This window comes from Mastigoproctus giganteus, chromosome 11 (genome assembly GCF_048544385.1).
Source record: "Mastigoproctus giganteus isolate SK-2022 chromosome 11, ASM4854438v1, whole genome shotgun sequence".
In the NCBI taxonomy this organism is placed as follows: Eukaryota; Metazoa; Arthropoda; class Arachnida; order Uropygi; family Thelyphonidae; genus Mastigoproctus; species Mastigoproctus giganteus.
Genome location: NC_143585.1, coordinates 66,416,471 through 66,441,497, shown reverse-complemented (window position 1 = coordinate 66,441,497; position 25,027 = coordinate 66,416,471). Strand labels below are relative to the sequence as shown.

General features: G+C 38.6%; 1 protein-coding gene across 1 annotated transcript in view; it reads left to right on the top strand.

Moving 5' to 3' along the window:
- The first annotated feature begins 6,375 nt into the window (after positions 1–6,375).
- The window catches only part of LOC150078079 (glutathione S-transferase C-terminal domain-containing protein-like), a 48,200-nt gene continuing 29,548 nt past the window's right edge, over positions 6,376–25,027 (top strand). Inside the window, exons 1-2 of the mRNA XM_090384457.1 lie at positions 6,376–6,416; positions 22,840–23,089. Coding sequence (XP_090240583.1) covers positions 6,376–6,416; positions 22,840–23,089 — 291 coding nt within the window. The remainder of the gene's footprint in view (positions 6,417–22,839; positions 23,090–25,027) is intronic.

Sequence of the window (25,027 nt, the reverse complement as noted above, 5' to 3'; positions counted from 1 at the left end):
TGCCTGTTTTGCTGAACGAAAACTGAGAGTTTCTGGACTAGATAGCAAGATCCCCTCCGTGGGGAGGGGATCTTGCTATCTAGTCCTGAGACCGACTGGTCCTAGAGGTTGTCACAAACATTCTCTCAGATACACCAGACAGGCTGTGCTTGCTACCTGAGAGTCTAACACGCTGATGGAATTGATATTCGGTTGACATTCAAGTCAAGTAGACCCAATTTCGGCGAAGTCCGCACGGTCTCTGAGAGCGACATCCTCTGTTTGCACATTCACGATGGGGGGACTGTTAGTAATTCTGGGTATAACCTCCATGCACAAGCACACTGTGGATGACCACACAGGTATGAACAAACGTAAGCAGGGGACGAGGTGTAGCGCCCACACCAGAGGGAGGAGTGCCGCCCCTCTGTGTTAGCAGGCAATACTAGGTGATAGCTGACTCTCATCAACCGGTGCAATACCACAACTTTGCTTATTCAAGTGGTAAAACCCATGTTTAGTCTCCAGAGCTCGGTTCCAGTCAACTCTAACCCATCTATTCCATCATCAGTAGGACTGATGATTTTTTAGGTTATGAAGACCATAATGGAGACATCTAATCTTCCTTGCATTTCGAGGGTACAGCTCTAAAACGGGGTTCGCAGGCTACTCAGTACACCGGACCGAAACTGTTGGTCTTTAGCATTAGAATTAGTAGAGGCATATGATACAAGAAAGCAAGCTTATGCAGCAACAGAAAGAAAAAAAAAAAAAAAAAAAACCTTCCACTTCACCCCTCCGTTCGTTCAAAATACCTGTCCAGCAGAGCCTTAAATTTATTTACGCTATCAACCTCCACAACAAGAGATGGAGATCTGTTCCACCAAACAAATACCCACTGGCTAAAAGAAAATTTCCCTACATCTCTCTTTCCTCAATTTGAATTTATGCCCTCTCATGTGATTATTCTGAGCAAGAGGAAGTATCCCATCAGCACTCAGCATGCTCAAACCATACAAGGCTTTATACACCTCTATAAGATAACCTCACCAGTGTCTAGTCTCCAGACACTGCAATTTGCAAAACTTAAGCCTTTCTTCGTAAGAGCAACCCTTTGTTACATTCACTAATCTTCTTGCCCTTCTCTGTACTCGTTCCCGCAGCGCTAGATCCTTCTTAAAATGAGACCTCCAGACCTGTATACAGTACTCGAGGTGTGGCCTGACCACTGCTTATAAAGGGAATAATCAACTCCTGATCTCTGGTGGAAAAATTCCTGTATATCATTGAGAAGCCACGATGAGCTGCTCTTGCAGCCCGTCTGCACTGCTCAAGGAACTCCATATCTGCCTGCACAATTAGCCCCAGGTCCTTTTCATTCTCACCACTGTCAGGGTAGTACCACAGAGTTGATACGTTGCTCTGGGGTTGCTGTTTCCCATATGTAATACTTTACATTTGTCAAGGTTAAACTTAATTTGCTACCTCTCAGCCCATCTGCTCAACCTTTCCAGATCCTGTTACAGCAGCATAGCGTCAGTAGCGTCCCTAACAACCCTGCCAACCTTTGTATCATCTCCAAATTTGGACATTAAGCTTGATATACCAACATCAATATTATTTATAAATACAGAAAACAATAATGGACCCAACACTGAACCCTGAGGGACTCCATTAATAACATTAGTCCACGATGAGCAGTGTCCATTGATTTCCACCATCTGTCTTCTACCCCTCACCCACTTCTTTATCCATAGCAGCAATTTTCCTCCAATGCCACACTGCTCCAATTTGTGCAGCAGTCTTTAATGTGCAACATTATCAAAAGCCTTTCTAAGATCCAAGTATATAATATCAAAGTTATTCCCTGCATCTACCTGTTTTGTGACTGCATCATATTGTCCAATGAAATTGGTCAGGCAAGACTTCCCCTTAACAAAACGATGCTGAGTCCGAGCTATAACTGAAGTCTTGTCTAGATGATCCTGCAGTGCTTCTTTAACCAGTGCCTCCAATAATTTTCCTGGAACAGAAGTTAAACTCACAGATCTATAATTACTTGTGTCAGCCTTTGATTCTCCTTTGTGAATTGGGTATTACATTTGAATATCTCTAGTCAATGGGTACCTCCACTGAGTCCAAGGAAGCTCTTGTAATTATGGCTAACGGTTTGCAAACTTCCTTTGCTGCCTCCTTTAATATAACTGGATAGATCCCATCCACTCAAGGTGCCTTTCTTGTGTTTATCTTCAACAATTTCTCCTCCACTTTACTCTCAGTTATTACAAGATTATCTAGCTTACTGCCAGAGTTGAATACACCTCTGGCATTCCCCTCGCTGAATAACTCTTCATGCGTGAATGTCGATGCGAAATATTCATTTAGTTTGTTAGCTACCTGAGCAGGATCATCAACAGTTGAACCATGGAAATCAAGTGGACCAATCTGATTCATCCCCTTCCTTCTAGAGTTTACATAAGAACTCTTTGATGTTTTTCTTTGCCTCCTTTGTCAAAGATTTATCATAATCTGCCTTTGCCTGCCTAACCTCAATTGTGACTTGGTTACAGACCAGCTTATATCTATTTACCCCCAGGGGCTCACATCTGGTGAGTATGGGCTTGGCACACCCAGGGTCCTGAGCTGGATATCATCATTCTTCTCTTTCTTGGTGATTCCTTTCTACTTCTCTCTCTCTTTCTCTCAGGGTAATAGGGAATTTTTTTTTTTTTTTTTTTTTTGGCTGGTGTAGCATAAGCCTCAGGCTTCCTTGCACCATATGGCTGATAATAATAATAAATAATAATAAAATAATCATAGGCTTCTCTATCAAATGTTAATTTATATGCATCCCATGCATTTTTCATCTCTGCCATGTGTCTCATTAGGTCATCTGGAATCCACTTAGGCCTAAACCTTGAACAATATTTCTTAGTAGGTATGTAAAGCCTAGTAGCTTCCAAGATAAGCTCTTTGAATGCTTTCCATTTTACATTTGCTGTTGGTAACATCATCAGTTGGTCTCACTGTATAGAATTTAAACACTGACTCAGACCATCGTAGTCGCCTTTACGAAAGCAATAACCCTTCCCTTTACCCCTGATGGTAGTTACCTCTTTGAGTAATTCCCACTTCAGCACACTGTAATCACTCCCACCTAGTGGTTCCTTTATCTGCAGATTCCTAATGCATGAAGAATCACTACTGATAACCAATCAAGAATATCACTCCCTCCAGTTCCCTGCAGAACATGCTGATGTAGAAAACAGTCATCCAATAAATCCACAAAAGCCTTTCTAGTGTGTGAGTAACCAGCCCCCAAATTCTAGTCAATATCTGGGAAATTAAAATCCCCCATAATAAGACTCTCTGATATACTGGCCGACTATATTTCCCTGTACATTTTCTTATTATACTCATCGGAGTCATTAGGCCTATAGCACACTCCTACTCTCAATTTTGATCTCCCAATGCTTATGTCATACCAAACGTACTCGATACTGCACTGTCCAGCGATGTCGACTGGCTCCACTTCCTTGGATTTTATGTGTTTCTTAACTAATAGCATACCCCCTCCTCCCTTCCTATCCTGTCGATCATTTCTGTAGACGTTGTACTCCCCAAATTCCATTCTGCATTCCTTATATCTGTGTGACACCAGGTCTCTGATATCCCAACAATATCCGGCTTTGATTCATTGAACAACACCTCAAATTCATCAAATTTATTTACCAAACTCCTAGCATTGGTGTACACGCAAGTATACATGCACCTATTTCTATTCTTAGCTACCCTAACACAACCCATGTATTTACTTGTACCGCAATGAATCCCGGCAATCTCTGAAATATCCTGCATCTTGTTTTCCAGGCTTCTGCTCATTCCAATAGAAGCAGTGCAAGAATCACTTTCACCTCTGCCAGTGGCTACTGTTAATCTATTAGTCCTTGTATCCCCCTAAGCTATCACTTTTCAGACTCACCTAAAACGGCCTCGATAGCATCAGCAAATATTCTTGCCCCCTTTCTATTTAAGTGTATCACATACAAGGATGGGTCCTTGTAGAAGCAGTCTCTCCTGTTAACAAGTACAGACCAGGCTGAAAAAAAATTCTACCCCTTCAGCCCTGCACAATCTTTCCAGGGCTGAATTGATCGACAGGGCTCACATTATATACTCCCTCCTTTCGCGTCTGGGCAGATTTGCAGACACTTTCAAATTCAACCCTAATTCACGGCTTTTTTTCAATGACCTGTACTTGTTTAGTAATTCTGCCGGTCTCGTACTCTTAATATCATTAGTGCCGATGTACAAGTATATCACCTTTTGTGCTCGTAAAAGATGATATCCGCTCTAGAACGTCATCTTCCTTTGCCCCTGGCATACACTGGTCCTGTTCCACGTGTCCTTTTTACAAAGCATGTTCCCCGTGTCCCTGACAATAGAGTCACCAACAACTAGTAGTTCCTGTGGGACCAACGCATTCTGCCTTGGGGGTTGCCGCTGTATTGCATCATGACCAAGTGCAAGCTTTGGCGTTGATGTGGGCAGCTGAGAGCTTGATGTGCCCTCAATTCAGATCCTTTGAGGGCATCCACCCTATCCTACAAACTCTCATATAGGCCCATAAGAACGCTGATGTTGTCGCCTGATTTCCTTACACTCCTTGCATCGCGCACACACAAAGACATCCCCCATGGCAATGTCATGTCCCGCATCCGATTGCTCCACAAATATCATGCAAGCAGTGCATTTTAAAAGGCTGTGATTCAGAGGGCAATAGCCCTCTGAATCAGACCAGAATTACCCCCAGGTCCTTTTCATTCTGTGGTACTACACTGCCAGTGGTAGAGAATGAAAAGGACCTGGGGGTAATTGTGCAGACAGATATGAAGTTCTCTGAGCAGTGCAGACGGGATGCAAGAGTAGCTCATGGTGTCTTGTCAATGATGTACAGGAATTTTTCTAGCAGGGACAAGGAGATGATTATTCCCTTGTATAAGGCAATGGTCAGGCCACACCTTGAGTACTGTATACAGGTCTGGAGGCCTCATTTCAAGAAGGATGTAGAGCTGCTGGAACGAGTACAGAGAAGGGCAACAAGATTAGTGAATGGAACAAAGGGGTGCTCTTACGAAGAAAGGCTTAAATTTTGCAAATTACAGTGTCTGGGGACTAGTCACCAGCGAGGTGATCTGATAGAGGTGTAAAAGCCTTGAATGGTTTGAGCATGCTCAATGCTGATGGGATTTTGCCTCTTGAGGAAAGACAGATGTAGGATAGATGTGCGGAAGTTTCCTTTTAGCCACCAACCAACTAAAAGTTTCCTTTTAGTTGGTTGGTGGAACAGACTTCCATCCCTTGTTGTGCAAGTTGATAGCCTAAATAAATTTAAGCTCAGCTGGACAGGTATTTCGAACGATCGGAGGGGTGAAGTGGAAGTTTTTTTTTTTCTGGCTGATGCTGCATAAGCTTGCTTTCTTGCATCATATGCTTCTTCTAATGCTAATGGCCCCCCTCAGTTCTCCTCTGAGCCACAGCACTCCCATTAGCTTGAGCCTTTTGCTTTGCTGCTCTGGTCTGAGTCATGATTTCGATTTAATTTTAATAAAATTTCAATTTCAGTACAAAAGTATAACCACTATACTTGTATCCCAACATAGTTATAACGCTATATATATTTTTCAGTATCAAGTTTTATCTACGTGTTCCCTTTATCTAACTTCCGTATCAAGTTATGTATTAATTATTTATGTTACGTTTGTAATCTAAGTCGTTATATGTATTTAGTTAAAAGTACAATTTAATTGACAACGAAGTTTAACAAATTTAATGATTTTACTGATTAATTCACAATATTATATTATATACTATATTATACTTACTAAAGCAACTAGTTCGGGTTATAACGTATCGTATAACAAAGGCGAAAAGTGACGAACGGTAAATCTATGGACACTTAAAGTATTAATTAATTTCCAAATCTCGCTGTCTCAATTCAGAATAAACTAACGATCCTCACTAGGTCTGTAAACTACTTATAGAAAATAATTTGATGTAACAATTGGTCAATAAAGCGGCTAAATATTGTAACACATATAATTTTCTATTATCGTATTTATAACTAACTGTATTGTTATTGGTCTATAATTGCATTGCAACAGTCATCGGGTGGTCCGTTTTCATACATTGGAATTATCTTAAATGAAAGTAAATTTGTAGGATAGCTTCCCGACTCTAACATCCGTGCTGTAAGCTCTATCAAGAGGACAGAGAACTGTTCTTTATTTCTCTTTATTTTGGTTACTGTAATACTGTCCAGTCCGTAAGATTTCTTGTTCTTTAGCTGTTCTATAATCTTAAGCAACTCATTGTATTGTGGAGTTAAGACTACACATGAGTTCACAATCTGAGGAATTATCTGACTATCTTATTAAGTAAGGAAATCTTGACAGTAAGGTTTGTGGTATCTGTTGAGATCTAATACAACTTCGGCAAACCTATTTGCAGCCTCATATTGTTTGTTTGTACCAGAAATCTGTTCTAACAGTGTTTTAATTTGATTTCCCCTTGATGTTTTCTTCCTTGTACTTAACAGGTTATTTATAATATTCCATTTATCCTTTTGAGTTAACTGTTTATCCATAAAGAGTTGGTTGTAATAAGTGTTTTTTTGTTTTCTGATCATAACTGTCAATTTATTTCTGAGTGTTTTATAATTGTGATAATGTTCTATCTTTGATGGACAATTTCTATACTGCCTGAAGTATTTATCCCTTTGTACCATTAATTCTTCTATTTCATTTGTCATCCAAAGTTTCTTTAGCTTAATCCTGCTTCTCCTAGAATTTATGAATATAATCCTGCTTCTCCTAGAATTTGCAAGCTGAGTGATTTTCTTTTCTCTCCACATTATACTTCGAATTGTTTATCCTTTGAATTATCTTGTTTGAAAAGACATTTAAATTTGTTGTGTAAATACTTGCTCTTGTATTAACATGTTCTCTATGTTCTGTTTCAGTTTGCCTGTAGATAAAAAATTATTCTTCGTATCATTTGTTAATTTTATATCTTGACATGGATGTTGTTTTGAATACATATCTACTATTAGTACGCATGTTCCGTGGTCTGAAAATTGATTTAATAGTATGTATGAATTGGTATACATCAACTATATATTTGTTATAAGGTGATATAAGCAAGAGCTTACAGTTCTATCCCCCTCCATCCACTGTTGCCTAGTTATTCCAAATAAGGTATGTTGTCTGGATGCGAGATTGGCCTGTGCGGACATTGCTCCTTAAAGCTCTTCAAACAGAGAAGTTTTTCCTGATTTATTTTCTGCTTTATTAGTTTAAATTGTCATATTAACTTATTTTCTAGAGTAGCTTTATATTCCTAGTTACGATACTTAGTTTAAAGTTTAACTTAGACAGAGATTTTGTAGATATTACTTAGTATCGGTAACGGTATCAAATCCACGTGTCACAAACCAAATTTTTTTTTAACCAAATTTAGTCGATTTATTAACCAACTGTTATATCAAATTATCTTCTATAAGTAGATTATAGACCTAGTCAGGATCCTTAGTTTATTCTAAATTGAGATAGCGAGATTTGGAAGCTAATCAATACTTACGAGTCCGTAGAAATACCGTTCGTGATTTCCCGCCATTTTTACACTATAGCATAAGCTTAGTGTCGTATAGTGCATAATATAATATTGTCAATTAATCAGTAAATCTATTAATCTTGATAAACTTTATTGTCAATTAAATTGTACTTTTAACTCTATATATATATATATATATATATAACGACTTAATCGTAACAAATAATTAATACATAACTATAGTGGTACACGTGATACGGAAGTTGTATAAAGGGAACTCGTAGAAAACACTAGATACCGAAAAAAATATATGTATAACATAACTGTTTTGGGATATAACTTAAGGATTTAATTTTTGTTTTGAATTTTATTGAATTAAATCGGAATCATGACTCTGACCAGAGCAGCAAAGCAAAAGGCTCAAGCTAATGGGAGTGCTGTGGTTCAGGGGAGAACTGAGGGGGGCAGTTGCCCTCTGAATCACAGTCTATTAAAATGCACTGTTTGCTTGATGTTTGCGGAGCAATCGGGTACGGGACATGATACTGCCAAGGGGGATGTATTTGTGTGTGCACGATGTAAGGAGTGCAAGGAAATCAGGCGACAACTCAGCGTTGTTATGGGCCTTTATGAGAGCTTGAAGGACAGGGTGGATGCCCTCGAAGGAAATAAATTGAGGGGCCCATCAAGCTCTCAGCTGGCCATCAACGCCAGAGCTTGCACTTGGTCATCAGGCAACACAGAAGCAGCCCCCTAGGCAGAATGCGCTGGTCCCACAGGAACTAGTAGTTGTTGGTGACTCTATTGTCAGGGAAACGGGGAACATACTTTGTAAAAAGGATAGGTGGTATAGGACCAGGGTATGTCTGCCAGGGGCAAAGGTTGATGACGTTGTAGAGCAGATATCATCTTTTAAGGGCACAAAAGGTGATATAGTTGTACACGTTGGCACTAATGATATTAAGAGTAGGAGACCGGCGGAATTACTTAGCAAGTACAGGTAACCGTTGAAAAAAAGCCGTGAATTAGGGTTGAACTTGAAAGTGTCTGCAATTCTGCCCAGACACGATAGGAGGGAGTATATGATGAGAGCCTTGTCGATCAATTCGGCCCTGGAGGGATTGTGCAAGGCTCAAGGGGTAGAATTTTTTTCAGCCTGGACTATACTTGTTAACAGGAGAGATTGCTTCTACAGGGATGGGATACACTTAAATAGAAAGGGTGCAAGAATTTTTGCTGATGCTGTCGAGGCAGTGTTAAGTGGGTCGGAAAACTGCTAGTTGGGGGGGGGGGATACAAGGACTAATATATTAACAGTAGCCAGTGGCAGAGGTGGAAGTGATTCTTGCACTGCTTCTATTGAAATGAGCAGAAGTCTGAAAAACAAGATGCAGGATATTTCAGAGACTGCTGGTAGTCATTGCGGTACAAGTAAACACATGGGTTGTGTTAGGGTAGCTAAGAATAGAAACAGGTGCATGTATACCTGCGTGTACACCAATCCTAGGAGTTTGGTAAATAAATTTGATGAATTTGAGGTATTGCTCAAAACATCAAAGGCAGATATTGTTGGGATATCAGAGACGTGGTGTCACACAGATATAAGTAATGCGGAACTGGAATTTGGGGAATACAATGTGTATAGAAAGGATAGACAGGACAGGAGGGGAGGAGGGGTTATGCTATTAATTAAGAAACACATAAAGTCCAAGGAAGTGAAGCCAGTCGACATCGATGGACAGGGCAGTGTCGAGTCAGTTTGGTGTGACATAAGCATAGGGAAATCAAAATTGAGAGTAGGAGTGTGCTATAGGCCTAATGACTCTGATGAGTATAATAAGATATTGTACAGGGAAATAGAGTGGGCCAGTAAATCAGAGAGTCTTATAATGGGGGACTTTAATTTCCCAGATATTGACTGGAATTTGTGGGTTGGTCACTCGCACATTAGCAAGGCTTTTGTGGATTTATTGGATGATTGTTTTCTACATCAGCATGTTCGTGAGGCAACAAGAGGGAGCAATACTCTTGATCTGATTATCAGTAGTGATTCTTCATGCATTAAGAACCTGCAGATAAATGTACCACTAGGTGGCAGTGATCACAGTGTGTTGAAGTGGGATTTACTCAAGGAGGTAACTACCATCAGAGGTAAAGGGAAGGGTTTTTGTTTTCGTAAAGGCGACTATGATGGTCTGAGACAGTATTTAAATTCTATACAGTGGGACCAACTGATGATGTTACCAACAGCAAACTCAAAATGGGAAGCATTCAAGGAACTAATCTTGGAGGCTACCAGGCTTTACATACCAACTAAGAAATATTGTTCAAGGTTTAGGCCTAAATGGTTGTCAGATGAACTAATGAGACATGTGGCAGAGAAGCAAAATGCATGGGATACATACAAATTAATGGGTGACATGGAAGCCTATGATAGATATAAGTTGGTCTGTAACCAAGTCACAAAGGAGATTAGGCAGGCAAAGGCAGACTATGAAAAATCCTTGGCAAAGGATGCAAAGAAAAACAGAAAAGAGTTCTTTACATACTTGAACTCGAAAAGGAAAGGGATGAATCAGATTGGTCCACTGGATATTGATGGTTCAACAGTTGAGGATCCTGCTCAGGTGGCTAACAATCTAAACGAGTATTTTGCATCTACATTCACGCATGAGGAGTTATTCAGGAAGGAGAATGATGTAGGTAAAGTAAACATTGGCAGTGAGCTGGATGATTTTGTAATAACTGAGAGGAAAGTGGAGGAGAGATTGTTGAGGATAAACATAAAAAAGGCACCTGGGGTGAATGGGATCCATCCAGTTATATTAAAGGAGGCAGCAAAGGAAGTATGCAAACCCCTAGCCATAATTATGAGAGCTTCTTTGGACTCAGGGGAGGTACCCATAGACTGGAGATGTGCAAATGTAACCCCAATTCACAAAGGAGGATCAAAGGCTGACACAAGTAATTATAGACCTGTTAGTTTAACTTCTGTTCCAGGTAAATTAATGGAGGCACTGGTTAAAGAAGCACTGCAGGATCATCTAGACAAGAATTCAGTTATAGCTCAGACGCAGCATGGTTTTGTTAAGGGCAGGTCTTGCCTGACCAATTTGATTGGATACTATGATGTAGTCACAAAAGAACTGGATGCAGGGAATAACTTTGATATTATATATTTGGATCTTAGAAAGGCTTTTGATACTGTTGCATATGGAAGACTGCTGCACAAATTGGAGCAGCGTGGCATTGGAGGCAAATTGCTGCTATGGATAAGGGGATGGTTGAGTGGCAGAAGACAGAGAGTGGTAATCAATGGACACTGCTCAACGTGGACTAATGTTATTAGTGGAGTTCCTCAAGGTTCAGTGTTGGGTCCGTTGTTGTTTTCGGTGTTTATGAATGATATTGATGATGGGATATCAAGTTTAATGTCCAAGTTTGCAGATGATACAAAGGTTGGCAGGGTCGTTAAGGACAATACTGACGCTATGCTGCTGCAACAGGATCTGGAAAGGTTGAACAGATGGGCTGAGAGGTGGCAAATGAGGTTTAACATCGACAAATGTAAAGTGCTGCATATGGGAAACAGTAACCCCAGAGCAACGTATCAACTCTGCGGTACTACACTGACAGTGGTGGAGAATGAAAAGGACCTGGGGGTAATTGTGCAGGCAGATATGAAGTTCTCTGAGCAGTGCAGACGAGCTGCAAGAGTAGCTCATGGTGTCTTGTCAATGATATACAGGAATTTTTCTAGCAGGGATAAGGAGGTGATTATTCCCTTGTATAAGGCAATGGTAAGGCCACATCTTGAGTACTGTATACAGGTCTGGAGGCCTCATTTCAAGAAGGATGTAGAGCTGCTGGAACGGGTACAGAGAAGGGCAACAAGATTAGTAAATGGAACAAAGGGTTGCTCTTACGAAGAAAGGCTTAAGTTTTGCAAATTACAGAGTTTGGAGACTAGGCACCGGCGAGGTGATCTGATAGAGGTGTATAAGGCTTTGAATGGTTTGAGCATGCTCAATGCCAATGGGATTCTTCATCTTTCTCAGAATAATCACCTGAGAGGGCATAAATTCAAATTGAGGAAGGACGGATGTCGGATAGATGTGCGGAAATTTGCCTTTGGCCAGCGGGTGGTTGGTTGGTGGAACCGACTTCCATCACTTGTTGTTGAAGTTGATAGCCTAAACAAATTTAAAGCTCAACTGGACAGGTATTTCGAACGAACGGAGGGGTGAAATGGGAGTGGGTTTTTTTTTTTTTTTTTTTTTTTGGCTGATGCTGAATAAGCTTGCTTTCTTGCATCATATGCCTCTGCTAATGCTAATGCTAATGCTAATGCTAATGTTCAAATCCATAATTGTTTAAGATTGCAGAGTATTTGAGTATCAAATTATCTGTTTCTTCGGTTAATAAGTTAATACTGAATAGACTGATAAGACCATACAAGTCCCCTACTAGTATGGTCTTATCAGCCTGCATGTCATCCCATTGCAGAACTGTGTTATCTAATTCTATTAGGAAGCTGTTTATAGACTCTGATGGTGGCCTATAAAAAGCACAAATAATGATTGCGTTTTCTGGATCTTCCCCTAATAATTTGACACAACAGTTTTCACAAGACTGAGTCAAGTGGTAAACCTGTATTGCCTTAAATTACTTTTTATGTTAACCTCGGTTAAAACTATACATGAGATATATTCTTTGATTGCATTTATATATTGCTAGAAGTTAAACCAATTTTTTCTTAATGACCTGATATTTAGAGCGACCAGAAAGAACTGATTTTCATCAGTTATAAGAGCTTGAATATTTGGATTATTTAAGAAATGTACAGAAGAATCGTATATAAGTGAGTCCACAAAAAGCATACCTGGTGTTTTAATTTGTTCATTTGTTCATAATACAAGAATCTATTTTATATATTACAGATCCTTTGCACTCAAGATTCTTATGGCTCTTGAAGATTCATTCCTCTTCACATAAATCCTTCCATGTTTAACCATATAAATAATAATAATAATAATATTGCAGCATCTCGCGTACTATACAGGTCCGGTATACTAATATTAGTATTAGCTTTAGCATTGGTAGAGCTAAATGATGCAAAAGAGCAAGATTATCCAGCATCAGCCAAAAAAAAACGCACCCATTTCACCCCTCCGTTCGATCCAAATACCTGTCCAGCTCAGCCTGAAATTTATTTAGGCTATTAACTTCCACAACAAAGGATGGAAGTCTGTTCTACCAACCAACTACACGATGGCTAAAAGCAAACTTCGGCACATCTATCCTACATCCGCCTTTCCTAAATTTGAATTTATGCCCGCTCAGGTGATTATTCTGAGCAAGAGGAAGAATCCCATAAGCATTGAGCATCCCCAAACCATTCAAGGCTTTATACACATCAATCACATCACATCGCAGGTATACCGCCTCCGTAGCCTGGTGGGCAGAAGCAGCAGTGCGCAGCACACGCTTCTTGATTAGACCGAGGTTCGAGACCGTGACTACCAAATACGGAGGATACGGAAAGGTCAGGGAATGACCACCGCATATCCCCGGAACAATACGGTCTTAATTGCTAATGCTCCTAAAAACCAAACAACAAGCAACCTCACAGGTGCCTAGTTTCCAGACACTGTAATTTGCAAAATTTAAGCCTTTCTTCGTAAGAGCAACCGGTTGTTCCATTCATAATCTTGTTACCCTTCTCTGTAGTCGTTCCAACGGCTCTACGTCCTTCGTAAAATTAGGCCTCCAGACCTTATACAGGACTCAAGGTGTGGCCTGACCATTGCCATATATCAAAGGGGTAATCACCTCCTTATCCCTGCTAGAAATATTCCTGTATATCATTGACAAGACACCATGAGCTACTCTTGCAGACCGTCTGCATTGCTCAGAAAACTTCATATTTGCCTGCACAATTACCTCCATGTCCTTTTCGTTCTCTAGCACTGTCAGTGTAGTAATGCGAGGTAGCACAGTGGTACTGTCACCGTCCTCCCCACACTGGGTGGAAAAGGCCCGGGTTCGAATCCCGTCGATGACTCGAGGAACTTTAGTGGGCTTTTTTCACTCCGTGGCTGAGTTAGTCGGTCTCAGGCGTAGATAGCAAAGTTTTTCTCCCCCAAAAAGGATTTTTTCGTCCAGCAAACAGGCAAATCGACCAGAGAACACACGCAATTTACAGACAAATAAATAAATGGGTAGATGTAATCATTTACGGTACACCCTAATATCACAATTTGTTTAATTTGTCAGTGTAGTACCACAGAGTTGATAGGTTACTCTGGGGTTACTGAGACCCATATGTAGTAGTTTACACCTGTCAATGTTTGGCTTCATTTGCCACCTCTCAGCCCATCTGCTAAACTTTTCTAGATCCTGTTGCAGCAGCGTACTGTCAATAGTGTCCTTAAAAACCCTGCCAACCTTGGAATCGTCTGCAAACTTAGACATTAAGCTTGATATACTACATTAAGCTTGATACTTAAGCTTGATGTACTTGATATACATCATCAATATTATTTATAAATACAGAAAACAAAAATGGACCCCACACTGAACCCTGAGGGACTCCACTAATAACATTAGTCCACGATGAGCAGTGACCATTCATTACCACTCTCTATCTTATTCCACTAAACCATCCCTTTATCCATAGCAGCAATTTACCTCCAATGCCACACTGCTCCAATTTCTGCAGCAGTCTTCCATGTGCAACAGAATCAAAAGCCTTCCTAAGATCCAAGTATATGATATCAAAAATATTCTTTGCATCCAGTTCCTTTGTGACCACATCATAGTATCCAATCAAATTGGTCATGCAAGACTTTCCCTTAACAAAACCATGCTGTGTCTGAGCTATAACTGAAGTGTTGTCTAGATGACCCTGCAGTGCTTCTTTAACCAGTACCTCCATTAATTTTCCTGAAACAGAAGTTAAACTAACAGGTCTATAATTATTTGTGTCGCCGTTTGGTACTCCTTTGTGAAATGGGGTCACATTTGCATATTTCCAGTCCATGGGTACCTCCCCGGGTCCATTAGGAAGAACGAGTCCTGTTTGAATTGGTGGAAAGAAGAGCAACAAGAGTAGTGAGGAAGTTAAAATGGGGGAATTGTTATCAAGAAAAAGGTCTGTTCTGCTTTGCAAAGTGCAGCTTCTGGAAATAGATACTTGGAAGGACACCTGATTGAATATTTTAGGGTTTTAATTGAATGTTTTGAATTTATGTTCTCCTATGTATTTGGTCTGAGCAAGAGTTAGGATGCCAATGGTAAGCTCAGGAGACCTGCATAATGGGACAAACAGTAAATTTAATTTAAACAAAACACAGTTTCGAGACAGATGTGCGAAATTTTGATTTCAACCAAAAAGTAATTGACTGCAGCAGCTCCATTCCATCTGGTGTGTAGTAGTGAATAAATTCAAGGAAGGGAGTCATAAATAGTAGCGGGGATGAACAGATGATGCAGGACACAGATTAGATAGAAACTCATTTGTGATGCAGAACGTTTTGTCAGATGATAATCTGTAGGTTTGTTTCCTTGTAACATTTGCCGATACTAACGCGAGTACTAATTCCAGAATGAAAATGGGTTCTTTTCTTTATTATCATTATTCGGGCGTACCGAGCAACGTTTTTTCTCCAGAAAACTAAGGTTTTTTTATCTCCAAAAATATAATGATTTCTAAACAAAAAAAAAAAAAAAAAAAAATGCCGATATCCCTGACATAAATAACAAAACAAAATTTGTCCTTTTGCGGTGCGACGAAACACAACAATCGACGCGACGAACTTAAACAAACTAAACATTTGCATTACCACGCGACTTACTAAACAAACTAAACTAAAGATAATTGGTACACTAATCTCCCAATGACGACCTATAACGGCGCTTATTTGCGACTTGGAAAACATCTGTTTATACCTGCAATGGGTTGAGCACGCTGAATTCTGATGGGATCCTTCCACTTGTTCAGATTACGAATCTAAGGGGGCATAAATTCAAATTAAGAAAAGGCAGATGTAGAATAGATGTGCGGAAATTTGCCTTTAGCCAGCGCGTGGTTAATTGTTGGAACAAACTTCCATCTGTCGTTGTGGAAGTTGATAGGTTAAATAAATTTAAGGAGGAACTGAACAGGAATTTGGAGGGAATGATGTGTTTTTTTTTTTTTTTTGCTGATGCTGCATAAGCTCATACACTTGCTTGCTTGCATCACATGCCACTACTACTGCTACTACCTATTCTAGTTATTAATTGAATTTTATGATTTCTGGTTGATTTTTTAATTTGAAGTCTTGAAGTGTCCCGGTTAATCCGACCCCGGTAAATCGAGAGTCTGCTGTATATAATATTATAATTGGATTTTAATTTGGAATTTTATTTTCCAGCAGTTAATTGATTGATAATTTTACTTGAGGCAAAAGAATATTCCATATATATTTCTGCATTGTGTCATGAAATAATATTAGTGAACCCTAGGAACGCCGGGGAGATAAATATTACATCTGTTGGTTTTTATAGATTCGTCTGAGAAATACCCCAATTATTTTTCTTTAATTAAGGTGGGTTTTGTTTTCACCTTTGGCCTGGTTTTTACATTTTCATCCCTGAACACCCTACAAAATCAGCGCGTGATGATTAGAGTAGGGTCACTACGCTAATCATCACGCGCGCGCCCACACACACACACAGACACACACATAATAAAACAAACTAAAAATGAAATAAAATATTAAAGAAAATAAATAAATTAATAAAATAAATAAAAATTCTGACCCATTCTTTACATGGCTTTACCGTGTCGCTGTCATAGCAATGGCATTGTTAGTGCTACTTTTGCCATGTGTTTTTGCAAGCAGAGCTTGAAACAGCGTCTTTTATTGTTGTTTTTTATTTTTTGAAATAAGTAAAACTATAATTAAATTTTTATAGGAATTGGCAACCTTGCTTGTTTGATTTTTACCTTCTTTGATTGTTTCATTATCAAGTTAGTATACAAGAACGTTTCAGTCTTCATTTATGTTTTCATTCAAATACATAAAATATTAAATTGTGGCCATGAATGGTTATGTATATAAGGCGGTTATTTAAAATAATTAAATGCACAAGGCATAATACTTTAAGAGTTTAGTATCTATATAATATCGGTGTTTAGATAGTCTTCTCTATTAGTGAAGCGTTACTTATTTGAGGAAGTGCAGTATCATGGCAACTCGTCGTGAAGGCGGAGCACATGAGAAAGAGCAAATGATGCCCACAACAACTACTTTGTAGGTTTTTTTTAAGAGTGTCTATGGTGTATCTAAACACCGATATTATATAGATACTAAACTCTTAAAGTATTATGCCTTGTGCATTTAATTATTTTAAATATTATCTTATACACCTTTTGGCATCTCTCATATTGTGCGATCAACTTCACAACTGGGTCGTCATGTCTGCAATACTAGGGTACCTGCCCACCCACTGATGATAGGCCAATAGGCTTGAAACATATCTGGGTGGTGGTACTCACTGAGAATAAGTAACAATAGTCTTCTCTATTAGTGAAGCGTTACTTATTTGAGGTAGTGCAGTATCATGGCAACTCGTCGTGAAGGCAGAGCACAATATGAGAAAGAGCAAATGATGCCCACAGCAACTACTTTGTAGTTTTTTTAAGAGTGTCTATGGTGTATCTAAACACCGATATTATATAAGGCGGTTATGTACATATTAGCACAAAAGTAGATTTCATTCCTGAGAAAAAGAAAGTTCAACCAGTTCCCATACGCACTTTTAATGCACTCATATTTCAGTGTTTCGTGTGAATCTCAATGCAATTTAATAACCTCTTAAATGTTAACATCTGCATTTGTTTCTTCAAAGACGTGGTTGAAACAGCTAAACAAACAAACGCTCAGAAATAGCGATTAAAAATGTGCAGTACCTTGTGGGACAAATGCTTAATTTTTTGATTAGAGAATGGGAGAGAAATAAAAATGATAATGGATGCAAAATACTGAATGAGTATTTTGCATCTACATTCACACTGAGGAATTATTAAGGTTTGAAAATGGCAGGTTATCAAATTGTAACAAGATACTTAATGATTTTGTAATAACTGAGAGCAAAGTGGAAGAGAAATTGTTGAAGTTAAACGTAAGAAAAGCACCTGGAGTGGATGGGATCTATCCAGTTATATTAAAGGAGGCGGCAAAGCAACTAAGAAAACCCTTAGCCATAATTATGAGAGCATCCTTGGACTCAGGGGAGGTTCCCACGGACTGGAGATGTGCAAATGTATCCCCAATTCACAAAGGGGGATCGAAGGGTGACACGAGTAATTACAGACCAGTTAGTTTAACTTCTGTTCCGGGTAAAATAATGGAGTCTCTGGTTAAAGATGCATTGCAGGATCATCTAGACAAGACTGCAGCAATAATTCAGACACAGCATGGGTTTGTTAAGGGAAAGTCTTGTCTGACAAATTTGATAGGATATTATGATGTGGTTACAAAGGAACTGGATGCGAAAAATAATTTTGATATCATATATTTGGATTTCAGGAAAGCTTTTGACACTGTTGCGCATGGAAGACTATTGTACAAATTGGAGCAGAATGGTATTAAGGGTAAGTTGCTACAATGGATAAAAGGATGGTTAAGTGCTAGAAGACAGAGGGTGGTAATCAATGGGTGCTGCTCTGGACTAATGTTATTAGTGGAGTCCCACAGGGTTCGGTGTTAGGTCCACTGTTGTTTTGTATATTTATCAATGATATTGATGAAGGTATATCAGGCTTAATGTCGAAGTTTGCAGATGATACAAAGGTTGGCAGGGTTGTTAATGACAGTAATGGCAGTGTGCTACTGCAACAGGATCTAGATAATTTGGGCATATGGGCTAAGAAGTGGCAACTGAAGTTTAACCTTGACAAATGCAAAGTACTACATATGGGTAGAAGTAACCCCAGAGAAACGTACCAACTGTGTGGTACTACACTTAAGGTGGTAGAAAATGAAAAAGACCTGGGAGTAACTGTGCAGTCAGATATGAAGTTTTCTGAGCAATGCAGACAGGCTGCCAGGGCAGGTCATGGGGCTTTGTCAATGATATATAGGAATTTTGCTAGCAGGGAAAAGGAGTTGATTATCCCTCTGTATAAGGCAATGGTCAGGCCATGCCTTGAGTACTGCGTACAGGTCTGGAGGCCTCATTTTAGGAAGGATGTAGATTTACTTGAGCGTGTACAGAGTAGGGCAACAAGATTGGTGATGGGAATGAAGGGATCCTCTTACCAAGAGAGGCTTAAGTTCTGCAAATTGCAGTGGCTGGAGACTAGGCAACTCCGCGGTGATCTGATTGAGGTATATAAGGCCTTGAATGGGTTGAGCATGCTGAATTCTGATGGGATCCTTCCACTTGTTCAGATTACGAACCTAAGGGGGCATAAATTCAAATTAAGAAAAGACAGATGTAGAATAGATGTGCGGAAATTTGCCTTTAGCCAGCGAGTGGTTAATTGCTGGAACAAACTTCCATCTGACGTTGTGGAAGTTGATAGGTTGAATAAATTTAAGGAGGAACTGGACAGGCATTTGGAGGGAATGGTGTGATTTTTTTTTTTTTTTTTTTTGGTTGATGCTGCATAAGCTCATACATTTGCTTTCTTGCATCACATGCCACTACTACTACTACTACTATGAAGTAGGCGGGGTCTCCAGCCGTCAGTCACTGCCTTGTCGGTGACAGTCTAGAGCGGAGGTTGCCAACCACTGGTACGCGGGCTGTGAATGAAACCACCTGCGATTTCCCTCATGGGAGAGTAAACTTTTTAAATGTTAATATCATACTAAAGCCAAAACTTTTTATTTTTCAGTTCGTATCTATGCGAGTATTTCAGTCTTTCTTCTTGGAAAATATACCTCTTTTCTTTTTTGTACTTCTTAATTCATAGAATCTCTTTACTTCCCCTCTTTTTTCTTTTTATTTTATACGGTCAGTCTACCTTCAGGGTTGGTTAGTGAACATTAAAAGTAGTGTTTGCTGATGTAGAGATTTCACAGGTGTTTTAAATTTAGATCAGTAAAAATTACGACATACTGTTATTCCAATCAACAATAAATTAACCCCAGGGCTCACATCTGGAGAGTATGTGCTTGGTACACCCTGGGTGCTGAGCTGGATATCATCATTCTTCTCTTTCTTGGTGATTCCCTTCTACTTCTGACTCTTGTTTTTCTCTCTCTCAGGGTAATTCAGAAATTTTTTTTTTTTGGCTGGTGCAGCATAAGCCTCACTCACGCTTCATTGCACCATATGGCTAGTAATAATAATAATAATTAATAATACTGATTAATACCATAGTTCAGCTAAAATATAAGTGTTCAAAATGCTTTTAAAATTCTGTTTAGTAGATATTTAAGTAGTTTCCTTTTACTTATATCGTTAGCTTATAAGTTATCAGTAGTATTAAATCACAAAAATATCCTTTCATGCCATTTTTTACTGCAAATAATCTTAATTAAATATTCACTCACTCTTGTGAGCCTTTCCAAAACAGACTTATGTTCTCATTTATTAACACATTGTCATAAGATACCAGTGTGGTTGACCAGTATGTGGGCTTATAAAGGTTGCGAACCTCTGGTCCAGAGGGTGCACGCTAAAGTAAATTTTAGCCCTCAGCAGATTGATAGCAACTTAATTATCTGTGTTATATACATTTCAACTTTTATTTATCAATTATTGTTAAATAATTTTTAACTTTTCAAAAAAAAAAATGCCGTCACTTAAGATGCAAAAACAAGTTTATTATAATTTAAAAAATTTCGGTTAATCTTTAGAATATAATATGCTTCTCCATAGATCATTGTAAGGGCAGGCCCTTATCCCCTCCTACCCATTGCTTTCCTCGCAGTGATTGTAAGCTCTGACCTCTTCAGTACACAGTAACTGTTTCAGTTAGTGTGTTTGTTAATGTGTTTATCCCCCCATCCCCACAGCTGGATTAAAGTCCAGTAATGTGTAGGAAGAGCTAAGCCTGTGCATCACTGCATCATGCCATGCCCCCCAACAATTGCTTGTCGGAAGGTGTATCATAATATTCTAAAGATTAACCAAACTAGCAATTTTTAACATAAATTTCACATTAATCTTCATATTTACGAAAAAGAGAAGGTGAATTATTTTTTTAAATGATATATTTTAGCATTTATTATACATTGGCATCCATTCAGCATTAAATATGTACAGGGCTATCAGTTTATCACAACCCACTGGTCAGTGTTACATGCTGAGGTAACAGTGGGAATAGAGCACATGATTTCATTGGATATGGAGAGAGATATTTTCAGACAGGTAGTAAAAGGCAAGTTCGTTATGACAGTAGTACAGCATATATTTGTGCAGCAAGTAACATGTTTTTCTACAACATTGCATTCAGATCAATTTCGCAATATCAAGAGATCAAGTACAAAATATCCAAGCAGGTCTCTGCCAAATAACACTACATTTGCTCCATTTATGAACATCAGAGTGGACACTTCTAACACACTATACATTTAATTAATTCTTTGTGTGATATTATATGAAACCAGCTGCTTATTTTCACTTCAGTAAGTTGTCTTTTTACGAAGGACTTTTTGGCTTGAATTGTTTAGTGAACTCCAAAAGTCAGGTGAATTTCGTGGCCATGGTAAGACATCAATATTATTATCAGTCGAAAAGTCATTTACTGAGGTGAATCTATAAATTCTGGGTAGATTCTCCTGTGGTTTCCCCACTTGATCTTAAACAGCCAAATCAGAACAGCCATAGTTTTATTATTTTTTTTATCATCCCAAAATTAAAACTACAGTCTGGGTAGTGGTGTATACTTTAAATAAATAACAATATATAGTAAATTTCCATTGTAGCATTTTCTGAGTCTAGGGGACTAGCCTGAAAAAGAATTATGTGTGAGACCACTTTTTTGGTGGCTGTTTTTCATCATTATTTTGGTAGATAACATTTATTTTTTTGCACTGTTTATGAAACATAAATTTATACACAAGTTGAAGACCTGCACATTTGGTGTATTGTGCTTGCTCTTTTGTCATTTTCAAACCTTTATTTACATAATATTAAAAAGATTTTATTATATTAAACTGAACATATCTTGAATATTAAATATGATAAAGGTTGTATTAACATAATAATAATAATAATTCTGTCACTGATTAAATTTATTGATGCTATGTTTGAACATACACACACCCAAAGATGACACTTAGTGCTTGTACCACTAATATAAAATAAAAAAGTTGAACTTAAAAAACAAAGAATTGAGGAGAGTATGTGAATGCAATGAAAAATGGTAGACTACTGAATTGTAAATGGTAGCCTTTCTATTTTCAAAGCTTCAAGTCAAATATGAAATAAACAAAGGTCACCTGCATGAGAAATTATTTCTGTTAAAGTAAACAAACTGCACCATAAACGATTCCTAGAATTTAGTCTCTGTTATTGTTTTCCCACAACTAAAATCAAGAGGAAGGAAAGTTATATCCAGATTTATTCCTTCATGGGACCCTTAAATAAAACTATATAAGTAGGAAAGTATTACATGGCAGCACTGTATGTGTTGAAAACTGTGTGGTTCATAAGATTGACCATGTCCAGGAAAAAAGAGCATGAAAAGCAGGAGAGCACTATACATGGCAGTTTACCATATTGAAACAGTACTATTTATTTAGAGTAGTGCAATACATGGTGAAGTATTTCCACAATATGAGATGAGTGCATTAAGTAGCGAACCTAGTCTGCTCATTGCTGCAAATGGAATGAGGCCATATCTTACTGGTATAATAATATGTTAAAACTGTGACGTTTTAACGTATTATTATTATCATGACTTTTTAAATTTAGTAAAATAAACAAAATAAAATAAAATTAAAAATAAATGAAAAATACATTTATTAAATTTGACCTTTGTTTTTAAATATATTCCCAAACTAACTTTTGTGTACACTCTTTCTTTATGAATACTGTATAGTATTGAAATTTAGGAACTAAAATCCTTGGTTATTTTCACATTTATGTTTTTTCATATAGACCATTTTTGTCATGTTTTTTGCTGAAATTTTTAAATATAACATTAACATTGAACTAAATATTAGCATTTCAGTGTTTTATCGAAATGTGTCATTCTAATACTTTATTTTATATGTGCAACATTTCTTTTCTTTATTTTTCCAGTTTACCAATAACTTTGATTATGAATTCAGAAGACACTTTTTATCTTGAGGTGGGAGATTCGGAGGGAAACTACATTAATGTTCCTGTAGAAACTTATATTGCTGTTTTTGTTCTGTCCTATTGTAAGAATACCTCTGTACATATGCAACTGGTAAAATCAGTAAAATCAGATCAACATTTTTTGTTGTCAAGTAAAACATTTGAACTGCTTAAAGCTTCATATGTAGATGGGAACAACCTTCCTCTTCAGGTATTGTTATAATTATTGTCTCATTATTGATATATATATAAAACTATAAAAAAAAAGTTCATTATGCAAAATATGTTTCTAAATTTTAATTAATTACATATTACACCGAGTGGACAGAAATCATGGGATGCCAACCTAGTAACAAGTAAGGCCCACCTTTCGCCCCGATAAAGGCAGTCACACAGCGAGGCATCGAGTCCACTAGTTCACGAAACCATTCCACAGGTATTTCCATCCATGCCTGCTGCACCGCTGTCCATAATTCTGTCACATTCCTGGATGGATGATCCAAAGCGCGAATGGACCTTTCCACAGCATCCCAAAGATGCTCCACAGGGTTCATGTCCGGTGAATGGGGAGGCCATTCCACGGTGGTAAAATCTGCGGAATGCTCTTCGAACCATTTTCTACTTATCACGGCTCTGTGGAGAGGTGCATTGTCCTGCTGGAAGAGTCCATTGCCCTGTGGGTGCACAATGAGCACGAAGGGATGCAGATGGTCTGCAAAGATGGACATGTAACCTGCACCATTAAGAGATGCATCTAGACCAAGGGTCAGAAACATGCAGCTCTTTGAGCATGTAACTGCGGCTCTTTAACTTTTAGCCCACATGAAGCACAATTTGAAATGGAGTTAGAGGACTTAAAATTCAAGGACATGTGGAATGCAAGACTAAAATGCCTTAAAACTGAAATTGAGGATTTGGAGAGGCAAAAGGCTGCCCTTTCAATTCTACACAAAAATGGACAGCGATACACAAGTTGAAAAGCACGACCAAATTGTGTTCGATGCATGGAGTAGCTTACTGGACACATTTACAAATTTGAAAATATTTGCATTTGGACTTCTCAGTTTTTGGTTCAATGAATTTCTGCATGCAAATATTTTCGAACATGAACTATATTAGAAACAAAACAAGAAACCTTCTGAACAATGCGAGTCTCTCAGCATGTTTAAAGATGAAAATTACAGCATGCTCGTCTGATGTTGAGAAACTCGTTCAAGAAGTTCAGCAGCAAAAGTCACATTAATTCGTACCTAATTGGATGTTTGTTACTTTTTTTCGTTGTTAATAAATAATATTTAAAAATATATATCTTTTTAATAAAGCACCTTCCCACTCTATTCCATTTCTTAAAAACTCCCCCACCCACCCCTCCTCACAGCTGGAGCTGAGGTACTGCTCTTCGGATTCCCTCTGTTTTTTTTTTTTTTTAATTAGATCAAAAATGCCTCTTCACTCAGAAAAGATTGCCAACCCCTGTTCTAGATGTACCAGAGGTCCCAACGTGTGCAAGTTGTACACACTCCAGACATTACCGACCATTCACCTGCCAGAATAGTTCCTTGTTGACATGACAGGTGCATAGCTTTGTTCTGTTTCCATCAGATATGCACCCTCCTGTCCACTCAAAATAACTGGAAACAGGACTCATTGGATCAGGAGACCCATCTCCAATCATCCAAGGTCCAGTGCCGATGTTCTTTCACCCAGTTGAGGCGTAGAGTCCTGTGTCGTGGTGTTAGCAATGGGACTCTGGTGGGTCGGCAGGTCTCATTACCTACTGTAGCTGATGATCACCTAATAGTTCTGGCACCTTCCTCGTTGAATTCGGTGGTGATTTTTGTGCCACTGTTGCTCTCCGGTTGGCTGAAACAATGCTAGACAGACATCGTTCATCCACCACCTTTCTGAGGTCACAGTGCTGTTCATGATGAGATGTTATTCCTGAAATGGCGTATTCCTGATACACTCTTGATACTGTCGAATGGGGATAGTGCAATTTCTGTGCCACCTCTGTGATAGAGTGACCCATGTGCTGGGCACCCGCTACCATCCCCTTTCAAAGTCGATTAACTCACAATGTTTATCCATACTGACATCAAATTTAAAAGATAATTTAGAAGAAGAGTTCTTCTAAATTATCCACTCGTCC